Source organism: Lactuca virosa, chromosome 6, assembly GCF_052849685.1.
Source record: "Lactuca virosa cultivar CGN04683 chromosome 6, Lactuca_virosa_CGN04683_v6, whole genome shotgun sequence".
Classification (NCBI taxonomy): domain Eukaryota; kingdom Viridiplantae; phylum Streptophyta; class Magnoliopsida; order Asterales; family Asteraceae; genus Lactuca; species Lactuca virosa.
In genome coordinates this window covers 6,758,195-6,771,636 of record NC_136431.1, presented here as the reverse complement: position 1 = coordinate 6,771,636, position 13,442 = coordinate 6,758,195, and the positions used below count along the sequence as shown (strand labels likewise).

Genomic DNA, 13,442 nt, shown 5'->3' with positions numbered 1-13,442 from the left:
GGACCTTAAGTCCTCATTTCCGCCTCACCAGCCACCTTACTCCCTATGTGAAACCCTAATCGCCTATATTGAGCTAAGAGAGAGAGAGAGAGAGAGAGAGAGAGAGAAAGAGAGAGAGAGAGAGAGCTAATCTTTGGGCATTTTTGTGCACTTTTTGAAGAGATGAGTGGAGAATCCAAGCAAGGAATGAGAAGAGATTGTTGGATCTGATGTTATTTCATATAGAGCTTCTATTGAAGGTAAAAAGTCTCCACCTTGCTCATTATTTTGATTAGATCTCATTTTATGGAGTTTTAGGGCTTTTTCCATCTTTCCTTGAGGCTTTGAGTGTGTTGAGCTTACCAAGAGATTTAGACTTCATATCTAGACCTTGTGAGGTCCCTAGAGTCCAAAGGTCCCAAATTTATCTAACTAATAGAAGAGTTTTCATGATTAAGACCCTAAATGGAAGTTTTTTTGGCATTTCAAGCCCTAAGTGCCATGCATGGACGTAAAGCTTGCAGCTTTACGTGGTATATCAGCCTTGGGAGGCTAGATCTAGAGTTTGGGGTTGTAAATCTGCCTTAAAACGTCTGAATGAGAAAAGAGTCTGAAAGGACTCGACGGGTCGGAGAACTTACTCGACGAGTCGGTTAGCGTTTTCCCCGACGAGTCTGGACACGTGTGACTCGGCGATTTGTTGAGATAACTCGACGAGCTAAGGGGGACTTTCGCGACACTTCTGAGGAAAACAAGGGGGCTCGGCGAGTCACATAGGTGCACTTGACGAGTCGGGTCAACATGGACTGTTGACTCGAGTTTTGACTTTTATTGACTTTAGGGTTTGGTCAAGACAAAGAATAGGGAGACCATGGAGGGGTAAAATGGTCTTTTACCCATTCCAAGAGATTAAAGAGAGAAAATAGCTTTGTTTACTTAGAGTTGTGATTTAAGTGTTAATTAGAGATAATTATTGTATGTGTTAGGCGGAGGCTAGATCGGTGATTCGTGTACGAGATTTATTTACTTGCTTACGAGGGGAGTCTTCTCACTATACTTACCTTGAGTGGTAATTTGTGTGACCGGAGGGTCTTGTATGCTATTATTGAGTATTGTGATATCCTGAATTATGTCTTTGTGATTTATGTTGTGTATTATTCTGAGCTTTGCTGAGTTAGGACCGGAGGGTCCACCCGAGTTGTGGGACCGGAGGGTCCCACTGAGACACATTGACCGGAGGGTCTTAATTGAGATATAACCATGAGAGGCTAATGAGATATGTGTGGTATTTTGGGGAACTCACTAAGCTTCGTGCTTACCGTGTTGTGTGATATGTGTTTCAGGTACTTCTCAAGATCGCGGGAAGGCGCCGACTTGATTGTACACACGCATGAGATGGAGTTTATGTTTTGTGGATCCTGGATTTTATCAAACAATTTATGAATTTGTGTTTTGATAATTTGACAATTGTGGTTTTTGGAATGTGATGTTGAGAATTATGTGTTTTAAAAATGAAAAATTTGTTTGAAAATTTACGGTGTTACAGTGAAAAGACCTCCACTAGAAAGCAAACTCACTTTCCAAGCCAACAATATCTTCTTAAATCGATAAACAATCACCTGCAAACCTTTAATACGCACCATAGAATCACCAACCAGAATATCAAGATACATAAAAGGGAAACACCCTGCAGAACAACCAATAATAGATGCCAAAGAAGCAATCTCAAGATCACTAACTTCGACACCATGAGGATTAGATAAAAGAAGATTAATCCTTAACCTGAAATCAAGAAAACAAATGCAAAATATAAATCAAATTGTGACCAATTGTCTCGTCCCACTCACAAAAGAAAATAGCATCATCTGCATAAAACAATTGAGAAATAAGCACCTCATCTGAACCCAACGATGCACCACGAAACACTCCCTCAGCCACAACATCCTTGATAACAACATGTAGACATTCCATGACAATAATAAAAAGGAAAGGAGAAAGAGGATCTCCTTGACAAAAATCTCTGAAAAGACGAAACTCATCCGTAGGGAAACCATTCAACAACACCGAGGATCTTGCATTAGAAAACATTGCATGAATCCAAGATGTCTACCTTTTTCCAAAGCCCATAAAAAACAAAATATTATTAAAATAGTCCCAACTAACAGAGTCATATGCTTTTTCAAAGTCAACTTTGAAAATCATAAGTTTCTGATTTTTCTTTTTAAACCACCGAACCAGTTCATTCACGAAGAGAGGACCATCCGGAATCTGACGACCTTTGAGAAATGCAGACTGCTTTAACCAAATAATATCATGGAGAACCAACAATAATCTATTGGCAAGAAACTAAGCTATAATCTAATAGGGAGATGGCCATTAATGTGGATAGGATTACCAACCTTCAGAATTAATGTAATAAAAGAGGAATTACAACTAATCTGGAAAGAAGGTTTAACGAAAAACTCCTGCATAAAATGTCACACCCACGACCGAGGCGGTAGAACATGCCAGGCTGTGCGACTTAGTTCATGGATCACAAGAAAATTAAATATACATCACAAGTTACAACAATAACAACACAACAACTATACTCCACTTTAAAGTTTTAATACATGATTTGAAAAGATAATAATAACAAGTACATGAATTGGCTTAACAGATATGCCAATATAAAAAAATTAGAGAAAGCTAGGTTGCCCGAAATCAATGAACATTTCCTCTACTAAAAGTTAGTTCAATGATCTCCTGAGAATACATGTAGTTTGAGAGTCAAGACAAAGGTTGGTAATATTTACAGGTTTTTTCTAACCACAGTAACGATACTTTTAAAAAGTCTGAAAAATATTTCTCTTGTAGTTAAAACCATGTTTGAAAATGTTTGATAAAAAGAGAAATCATAAGTAAATCCATACTTAAAATGTTTGATAAAGAGAGAAATCATAAGTAAATCCATACTTAAAATGTTTGATAAAGAGATAAATCATAAGTAAATCCACACTTAAATGTTTGATAAAGAGAGAAATCATAAGTAAATCTATACTTAAATATTTAATAAAGAGAGAAATCATAAGTAAATCCATACTTAAATTTTTGATAAAGAAAGAAATCATAAGTAAATCCATACTTAAATGTTTAATAAAGAGACAAATCATAAGTAAATCCATACATAAATGTTTAATAAAGAGAGAAACTGAATTCGTGGTTTCTAGATAAATGATCCAGTTAATACTTACAGTGAGTCCTATAACCGAGCTATATGACTAGATATAACCCCTTACGATGCTTCATTGGACGTTGTGGATAAATGATAAAAGATAGATATCACCCACTTCGATTGATCCGTCGAGGTTGTAGCTAGCAACCACATGTGGGGGTGTCAACCCGTATAGATCTATACATACGTATCTCGCTCCGAGGATTAACAGTTATATCCGAGAGGGTATACTAAGTGGTTAAACTTAGGTAATAAATAATGTCTCACTATAAAGACCATTAACTAAGATATACGATAAATTTTCACTATAAAAGCCGAGTAAGATTGATATATCCGTAAAATTGTAAATTACTCACTTAAATATGCAATAAGTTTCTGAAGTGCGTAAATAAATTCCAAGATATAAGTGTTATAATTTGTACATATCTATTTAACATATGTAAAATCTATGCATGATATAGGTAAAATAATGCAATGTTGATAAACATTTGTAACACATATTTTTTTGATACAGATTATTTCGTAAAATCTTAATATTCTTATGATTTATAATTTATGACATGCATCCTATAATTTATCTTTTCTAGTTATAACATGTTTTAAACCACAATGACATGCGTTTGTCATGATAAAAACTAGTCATGATATATTATTTTGACAATATAATGATTTAAACTAAATATGAGTTCAACATGCATGTTTCGCTATACGTTTTTCATTTTTATTTTTCCCCGAAATAATAAAAAGTTAAAAAGGGGCTGTAAACACTCACCCTTGATGCGAGAACACGGACTAGATTTGTTTTGGTGAAGCGTGAAGTGAGAAACCGCAAAATTAGCCGTTCTTGAACTTTGAAATGTTTCTGAGACCGTTTTGTAATGAATTTACATTATAGGGGATGTTGTGTAATTTAACTAACAAGGGGGACTTTTGGTAATACCTTAAATCGAGAGGGACTGTTTCTATTAAGATTACATACTATGGGGTTGTTTTCGATTAAAAGAAATGAGACAAGGGCTATTTTGGTTTAAAATAAATAATAGAGGGCTGATTGGGTTACAATATCGAAATGGAGGGTTGAATTTGATTAAATTTAATCAAAGTTTGAGGGCTCCTATTACCTTTGCCTGGTCAAAATTAAACATGAAGGCCGAAAGCATAAAGGGTCCGGTGGTTGGTTGATCTTCCATTGAGAGGGAGGAGCACCTCCGGTGCTTCATTGGTTCGTGGAGGGAGAGGAACAAAAGAAGCAAGGTGGCTCTTATTCTGTTTTCCGGTAGTGGGTTGCGAAGGGGAGGAAGATGGTTGGTCCGAGGGATGAAAATCAAATAGTGACAACAGGTGGGGCTGTCGACGGTGGCTGGTGACGAGAGGGAGGTTGTGGAGGGTGGTGATTGACGGTGGAGGTCGTAGATGCCGGTGAAGGATGTCTTAGGGAGCTAACAATCGTCATTCTCGATGCTCCCTTTCGCCCTTCGGTTGTAGGTATCATCGTTAGGGGTGGCAATACAACAACTTCTCATTGCTTTTATTTCTGGTGAGTTCGATGAGAGGGAGGGCAGGAGGTTGCTCCATCACCCTCTTTGCTACTTATGGTTTTTTTTTTTCATTCTGTTTAACAGTTAATCACGAAGGGAAAATGGAAGGCAAGATTCCAAAAGGGTGTTTCGTTTGCTATCTTTGTGGCCGGAAAACAGGTCCACATCCAGTGGAGTTTTCTTGATCGAAAATGAAGAAGAAGGAGGGAGGGAAAACTCGAATAAAACAACAAGCAGGTGGGTGGTGTTTGGCTGGTGAGATACAAACGAGAGGGAAAGAGACTGTTATAGAGAGAGTGTGTATGGGAATTAAATAAAAAAAGATATCTGATGTTGACTTGTCATGGGTCGAAGTCACATATGGAGACAACAATATAAAAGAAAAATGCTGAATTTTTCTTGGGTTAAAGATACACATGCATGCAAGCATGCGTTTTATGTCCCCCATTAATTTATCCCACACATAAGTTGCCTCGATTTTCGTGACATCAGTTTTCGGAGCTCGTAAAAAAATTTGAAATTGCCTGGAAAATGTCAGGGTCCTGGTGATTTAGAATATTGAAACAAAATTCATATCCGATATACGGATCTCCATGAAACGACGTTCAAAGTTTCGCGTCAACCGGGTTTCGATTCGTCAGTTTTCGTGAATCCGGTTTCTGTCCGAGCTAAAAATACTGGAATAGTAAAATCAAATACTAGTCCAAAGCCTGAGTTTAGAAACATGTTCAAAATTTATTTACGAGATGCGTAGCTACGTCAAACTGAGCAGTGTAGTGTCCGGTACCAGCTAAAATCAGGTATATACCCGCTTAAAAGCTTAAAGCATGCATAACTTTCTCATACAATCCCCGTTTTGGACATTCTTTATATCCATAGAATCCTAAGAATATGTTCCATCCAAATTTATCATCAATGGCCCCATGTAGGTCAAATGCGACAATTTGATTTTTAGGGCATCAGATCTCATCGATTTTTGAACTGTTTCTTGTTGGATGATGATGGTCAATTTTTCGAGCGTTTTGAGGTATCCCGAAGACTCTTATGAGTAACATGATCTCATTTGTACTTAAAATCATCGAGGCACTATGTCGTAGGTCCTACTACAGTGTGGTTCGCGGTAAATTGATTGTCTATAGTTTTAGACCTAAATTATGGGATGTCACACGAAAGCAGTAACATCACCACCTAAAGCCTCCCGAAAGTGCCTAAGGAAGTGAAAAGAGAAGCCATCATGACCCGTAGTGTAACGCCCGCGAGATGTTTTAAAGGTTATAAGTTATAATTATTCATTTTATTGAACAATTAAATCAACGAATAAGATAATCATAAATAAATAAGAAACCTTCGTACGCGATACATGTTATATAAATGATATTTATGTATTACATACATGTTTAATGGACAAATATTATGAGCTTATAATATTTGTATAAAACTTTAGTATAAATTTAGTGAATTTTGTTAAATAAATGTTTAAATATAAAATATTATTCCTGATAAATAGTCTTGATGAAAGTTGTAGTAGTCGTGATCACGAGCCGTGAATATAAAGAACGCCAAAATTTGACTTCGTACGAAAAAGTTATGAATTTTCGAAGTTTTGCGTTCAGCCCGACACATCAATGTGTCTCATAAAAAGTGAATTTTAGATCGGTTTCTTTTTAACCAAAAAAATGTAAAAGAGAGTTGATGTACTCGAAAATACGAATCCGTTGATATAAAGAACGTCGAACGGAGTTCGTATGAAGGAGTTATGATTTTCACAAAGTCTTTCGTAGTGTAATCTTCACAAACTGCAAATTAAAAACTGAATGCAAAATTAATTGTTGAAGTCTAAAGGAAAGTTGTAATACTCGTTGATAGGAAATCGACAATATAAAGAATGCCAAAAACGAAGCTTGTATGCAAAATATATAATTTTTTGAAGATTCGAGAAAATACTTGCGTATGATGATGTAGACCAACTATGATTTAATATGTGGCAAGGATGAAGAAGGCCTCTTTTACCGACCAATCAATGTGGCCCAATGATTTGGTGACATGTGGCAGCATTTGGGAGGAACCAACACATCGAGGCGTGACGTGCCTATGGAAGACAACTATACATAGATTCAAATTCTATCTCTTTTCATGCACATTGTCTCTCAAAGTCTCTCTCAAACTCTCTTCCAAACTCCCAGGGTCCTTCATTTGAGTTTCAGGCATTTTAGCGAGGCATTGCGACATTGGAGAGCACAACGAAAACAAGTATTTAGCATAGAAGTTCTGCCTGCGTCTTTCTGAACTTTTGCTAGAAATTGATGTAAGTTAAGCTACCACTTATTACGTTTTTAAGTGTAACTTATATTTATATTTATAGTCATTATTATGAATATATAAATATGATTTATTAGTAATCTACTTACGGGAGTGATGTCTAGGCAAGATCTTGGTGAGGTCTTTAAAGTGGATTTTCTAAACAGTATACTCTTTATACCAATCGGATCCTACATCCGATATGATCTTACTTGGTCATTCCTTATTTCGTATAACTCAATATTTCTTTGGGATTATTGAAGAATCCAAAAATGGTTTAATATAACCTTATAAATACGAAAGAATATCGAGAAGTAGTAATATTCATATTTAGATTGTTTAAAAAGGAAAGCTGAAGTGTTCGTCGAGGAGCTAACTTTCCCGCACATCTTCCTTCTATAATAAGGTGAGTGCATAGTTAGTTTCATGAGCATGATTTAACATAAGTATTGAATACTTAAAGAATTAAATATATGCTGAAAGTTTGTTATTTGCATACTATACTGATAGTATACTTTATATGTGAATTAAATGCCTATTATCTGAAATACATATTAGGTGTATATTTGATAATACTATACTTTGATAATACTATATGACACTCTGTGCGAACCAGATATGATTATATAAGTGCTAAAAGTATTTTTGGTTATACCACATGACAATTTCATTACAAGTATTATTACTTAAAAAATTTAAGGTATATCGTATACTTACCAATTGAATTATGTGCCAAATATAAATATTTTTAGGATGGAAAGTATATCATAAAATAGGAAAAAGGTTTTGGAAGTTAGTTACATGCATCATAGTCTTGTCTGGTGATAAAGTAAGACATATAAATGATGCGTAGTTCGAAGTAAGTTGAAAAAGTGCTTAGTTATACCGTGTGTCTCAATGGTATTGTACTTATATGGAATTCGTATTGAGAGTTGACTATTGTAACACCGTGCTTTTTCACCCACTTTTTTTAAAATTTTTAAAGCATTTATTTAACAAAATATGTTAGCAGAATTCTTATTTTGAATTTCATAAAAACATCACCAGTGTTACTTTTATTACCAAAAACAACATTGATAAAAAAAATTAAAGTTCATAAACCAATCCAAAACAAGTTCTCGAAAACAAGTGTTATGAAAACTCAACGATAAGTCCAAATGCTATCAATACTAAGACGTAAAATGAAATGTAACTACCCATAAGCCCCCAATCCTCACTGGACCATAATATCATGCTACATGTACCAATGCAAGGGAAAATGCCACAAGAAAAGAAACAAATGTCTGTAAATGCTAAGTAAGTTAACCATAAGTACCATGTCAAGAAAACATACATAGCATATCATCACATACATCACATACATGACTAGAGTATCACTAAGGTTTATCGTTGTTATTTATCTTTTAATATTATATAAATATTAATTATTCCTATCCTAGCCCTAGGTCCATCACTAACGCATAAGGTACACACCCCACATGCAGATCTATCACTAACCTGAAGAGAAAACATGTTCACTACTAAGTGACCAACCCAACCCTTCCTTACTGTGTCCATCACTAACCCAAGAGGTAAAAACCTCATTCACTACTAGCATGACCAGGTCGACCCAATGTTCTAAATGAGGCGTGACTCTTACAAGTAACATTTCCTTCGATGCGCTACTCCGATGTTTCAAATACAAGTATCTGTGTTGTCATTCAAGAATGGTACTTATCATTGTCTCCCGTCACTAGAAACTTCCCACCCAAACGTGATATTTGATCCGACTCCATCACTACACCAACATCACTCCAGTCCTCACAACCTTAGACCATGTCCAGGATGGTGGTCTAGAAAAACCACACGTCGTCACTATTGGCTTAAGCTTTTTACCTTTAGTTATATTTCAACCTATAAGGCCCTCACAAGTGTCCAGATAGGTACACACATCTAAGTCTAGGTTGTTACCCCTTTTCGCCCCACTAAGTGTATTCCCCTCTTTAGTTAATATATTATTAAATTCATCACATAAGGATTACACTACAAGCCTCCCTAAGTAATCATGCTCAATTTCTATTAATAATATTAGATGGCATATTACTTCCATACTTCACATTATGTAAAAATGCAACAAAGTGTCACAAGTTAAGGCGTTTTACATATTTTATATCATCATGCTCATATCATCACCTCATCATTAAGGCACATTATATAACTAGCATGGATTGTCCTAACCAATATAGATAAACATTACAAAGAAATTATAGCACGCGCACATCACACAAAATCAACACAAGGCATTCTTTCTATCATGGCCCTAGCACACCTTTCACATCAAAAAGAATAAAAATCTAGCATATACGCATTCTAAATCCTCATACACATAAGGAGGCATAATATCCAATATCATATCACACACAATCGGGCTACATACAACCTAAACAACCTAGGTTCATTCCAATCCATCTAACATACAGAATTCGTGAACAAAGTGCTTAAAATCCACAAAAATTGACCCACCTTTGTAAAAAAAATACACCCTTTCCACACTTCAAATCTTTTACTACTTGAGGTATTAAGCCTTCCCCTAATACAACACAAATATGTAGATTAATATAAGTTTAACAGATCAAAATAGCTATTATATACCCCAAACATGTAAACTAATTACTAGGCCAACTTCTCAGATTTTGACAAAAAAGAACAGCCTGTTCAAGGCCACTTTAGCACAACCAAAGCCTGCAAATGTTACAATCTTTTTCCATATTCTAGTAGTTTGAACTTCTTTGTTTTCCGGGATTACATGTACAAGTCCATACTATGTTCCCACTATTTTCTATAGATTTTATAAAACTACATATCGGTACAACTAATTTATTACCAGTCAATGAAAATGATGATTTTCACCTCAGATAGAGACAACATCAAGATATGGGAAAAATCAGGGATGAACTAGACTTAAAATTTAAACTTTGAGAGTTTATGGATCGTAAATCATACTCCCGATGATTTTTATAGAGGTTTTACAAAACAGGGCCAAAATAGGTCTTGCGTACAATTCCAAACTTTGAGTTTTAAGGGTTAATCGACATCTTAAGCCACTAACCCATAACCAAAAATGACTATAAAGCTGACAATTAAGTTTTTAACAGTAGCAACATGTCAAGGGGTTAAAAGTACAATTTTAATTTCAAACCATGAACCAAACTACATTGCTTTTAAGGGAAAACAAAGTACATTGCTAGAATAGAAAACACATTATGGGCTTGAGTTTTCTACAATATTAAGGCACATACAAAGACCTTTAGGGACTGTTTTCAAGACCTTTTGAATGGTTTAAAAAATAATATATATATATATATATATATATATATATATATATATATATATATATATATATATGGTTGAGTTCATATGAGACCATAAAATTTTATTAGAAAAGAAGACGTGTGTCGGGCCTCACAATTAGAATGTGTAAAAATAAATACAAAATGTCAAAAACAAAATTAAAATATATATATATATATATATATATATATATATATATATATATATATATATATATATATATATATTCAGAACCTTTTTTTTCAACAAAAAAGGTTAAATAAAAAGTGTCAATGTTGTTAGAATATGTAGAATACGAAGAACATGTGTAAATATTTAGAATATTTTCATATATTCTACATTTTTTAAAATAATTGATGGTGATTTTTTTGATTTTGTTTTGAAAAAAATAATAGTTTGAAAAGGTATATACAGATAATTTTTTTTTAAATTTGAATATTATATATATATATATATATATATATATATATATATATATATATATATATATATATATATATATATATATATATATATATATATATAGTGTGTGTGTGTTTTTAACACCCAGAAATATATGGCCAAAAATATGTCCTTATATCTCACAAAATTCCTTGGTCTCAAATGAACTTTTACCTATATATATATATATATATATATATATATATATATATATATATATATATATATATATATATATATATATATATATGGAGTGGTTCAAATGAACACAAAAAAAGGTTAGGAACCTAGGAACTCTTTTTTAAAATATTTCATTAAGTGGTTCAAACGAACACAAAAAAATCGGATTCACTGAGATTTGGGAGACATGGATGAGTAGGAGAGCGGCACGTGTCAACTTTAGGGTGGAGCCAACACATTGGTGCGTTTGAACCACTCCATATATATATATATATATATATATATATATATATATAATGCATGCACATTTACGTTTTCTAAGTTTTTTTTGACGTTTTCAAGTTGTGATTCCTTTAAACGCTTGTATTAGAGTCTTGTTTTTGTGTTGATTTTGAAAATTTTTGAAAAAAAAACATTAAATATGAATGCATGTTCATATATGAACATTCAAATATGCATATATGCATATTTCAAAATAAATAAATAAATAAATTCGTGAAATATTTTTTTATTAACATGGATATCTCTTAGACGTATACCAAAAGAGAGGTGGTTTTTTTTGGGTATTATTATTATTATTTTTATATCTTTTGATGGCTATATAAATTAGAGTGAGAGTAGATTTGTGATCTTTTTTTTAAAATTTTTTTTTCTTGTCTTTTAAATGCATGAAAATAAAAAAAATTAGGTTAATTTTTTAAATATTTTATATAAAAAAGTTATATTTTTAAGTGAAACTATTAGTGTTTTTTTAATTTTCAATATAACACAGAACAGTGGGTAACCCAGAAGTCCAAGCTATTTGGGAGGAAAACTGTCTGTAGCGCTGCTTGGTTTTTAAAGACAAAAACATCAACATTTTGTGGACTAATGCTTGGAAGAGTTTGCCTTATGTTCTGCTAGTTGCCTTGTTGCACAAAATGATTTCCCTACCAAGCTCTACATTATCAATACCTAACGAAAATTGTAAACCTCCAGTCTTTTACTTCCCTATATATATCGTTGTAAGTATTTGTTTATTTAGAGCAAGGTTCTAAATAACGTGAGGCGTGACTTGGCGGCAAGGTAAAAGTTAAGCCATGACAAGCCTTGACGAGTCATGACGTTTTTCAAAGCGTGACTATTTTCTATATATTACAAGAGATAAATCATATAATTATTGATTTTTATCAAGTATATCATGTTTTTAGAAGTGTTATATTAGTATTTAATATAAAAAGTTAACAAAAACTCAATTATTTTAGTCCCGATAAAAAAAATCAAAAAAAAAAAAAAAAACAAAAAAACTCGCGCCATATCACAATAAGGCGCGCCTTGACACGTTATTTGGGCGTCACGCTTAACAAACCCGCCTTGAACGTTTTCGTAACGGCTACACCACGCCTCACGCCATGGTACGCCTTGAGGCCTGCCATGGCGTGTTTTTTAGAACCATGATTTAGAGTCCTGCATTTTCTCCTTAGTAAATAGGTTGAGAGATTGATACGATCATTCTTGTAATATAATGTCGGTTCAATCATATGTATTAGTAGATCCAGCCGGAAAGTGAATCATCCGGAGTTAGCATCACGTTCAAGTAAATCATTAAAAATTTTGATGTTCTGATTTGTTTATTTATATAATTGTGGGGTTGAATTTACAAATCTTGTTTTGTCTTTGTCAACTATATTTTGTTAGAGATTTTGGATTTACTGTCGTAGCCACAATAAAAACAATACTTTTAGACATAAATTTTATTAAAATATTAATTTGCCCCTCCAAAAAAATTTAATTCCATGTATCTTACAAGAGAAAGAGATGGCAGAGAGTGAAGTTGGCCTATATATTTGTAAGGAATGCTACTATATATACCACATTCACTTACATAAATTATCAAATCATAAAAATATAAATATGTTATTTCACGCACAAGAAAGACACACAAAACAATTTGAGGGTACCAATTTTACTATGTAAAGACTTAAGTCCCAATTACTTGCTTACCTCCCAGAGGTGGGACAATGGAGCAGAAATAAACAAATTACCAACCCACTCGCTCGCAGCAGATGGAGAGGACCTCTATTACATTTATATAAACTTTTTAAGTTCACTTAAATTCTTAGTTTAATGTGGGATAGGACAATAAGAAATGCTACAAAAGAATGGGTTCCTTTCACAACTTCACTTCAGTTTCACGGTATTTAACTTATTTCATTTCATCCAATTTAGAATTGGTGAATTTAATCTTTATTGTTTTCTCTTGCTAATTTATGTATTAGAGTTAATTGTAAAATTGTATCCCAAAAAATGCGGTTTATGTCCATTTTTTTTATTCGAATAGTCAATCCAAAATTAAAACTTATATGCAGATTTGGTCGGCGTAATATCCAAAAAAGTGTAGTTTGAATCCTTTTTCTTGGATGACATTTGAATTGAGGGATCAAATATGCACTTCTTGAAATATCACACCAACCAAATTTGCA

General features: G+C 33.5%; 1 protein-coding gene across 1 annotated transcript in view; it reads right to left on the bottom strand.

Moving 5' to 3' along the window:
• Positions 1-1,511: 1,511 nt before the first annotated feature.
• LOC145121313 (uncharacterized) overlaps positions 1,512-13,442 on the bottom strand; it is a 28,851-nt gene continuing 16,920 nt past the window's right edge. Inside the window, exons 2-4 of the mRNA XM_079057081.1 lie at positions 2,143-2,271; positions 1,856-2,085; positions 1,512-1,761 (exon numbers count right to left, since the gene is read on the bottom strand). Coding sequence (XP_078913207.1) covers positions 1,512-1,761; positions 1,856-2,085; positions 2,143-2,271 — 609 coding nt within the window. The remainder of the gene's footprint in view (positions 1,762-1,855; positions 2,086-2,142; positions 2,272-13,442) is intronic.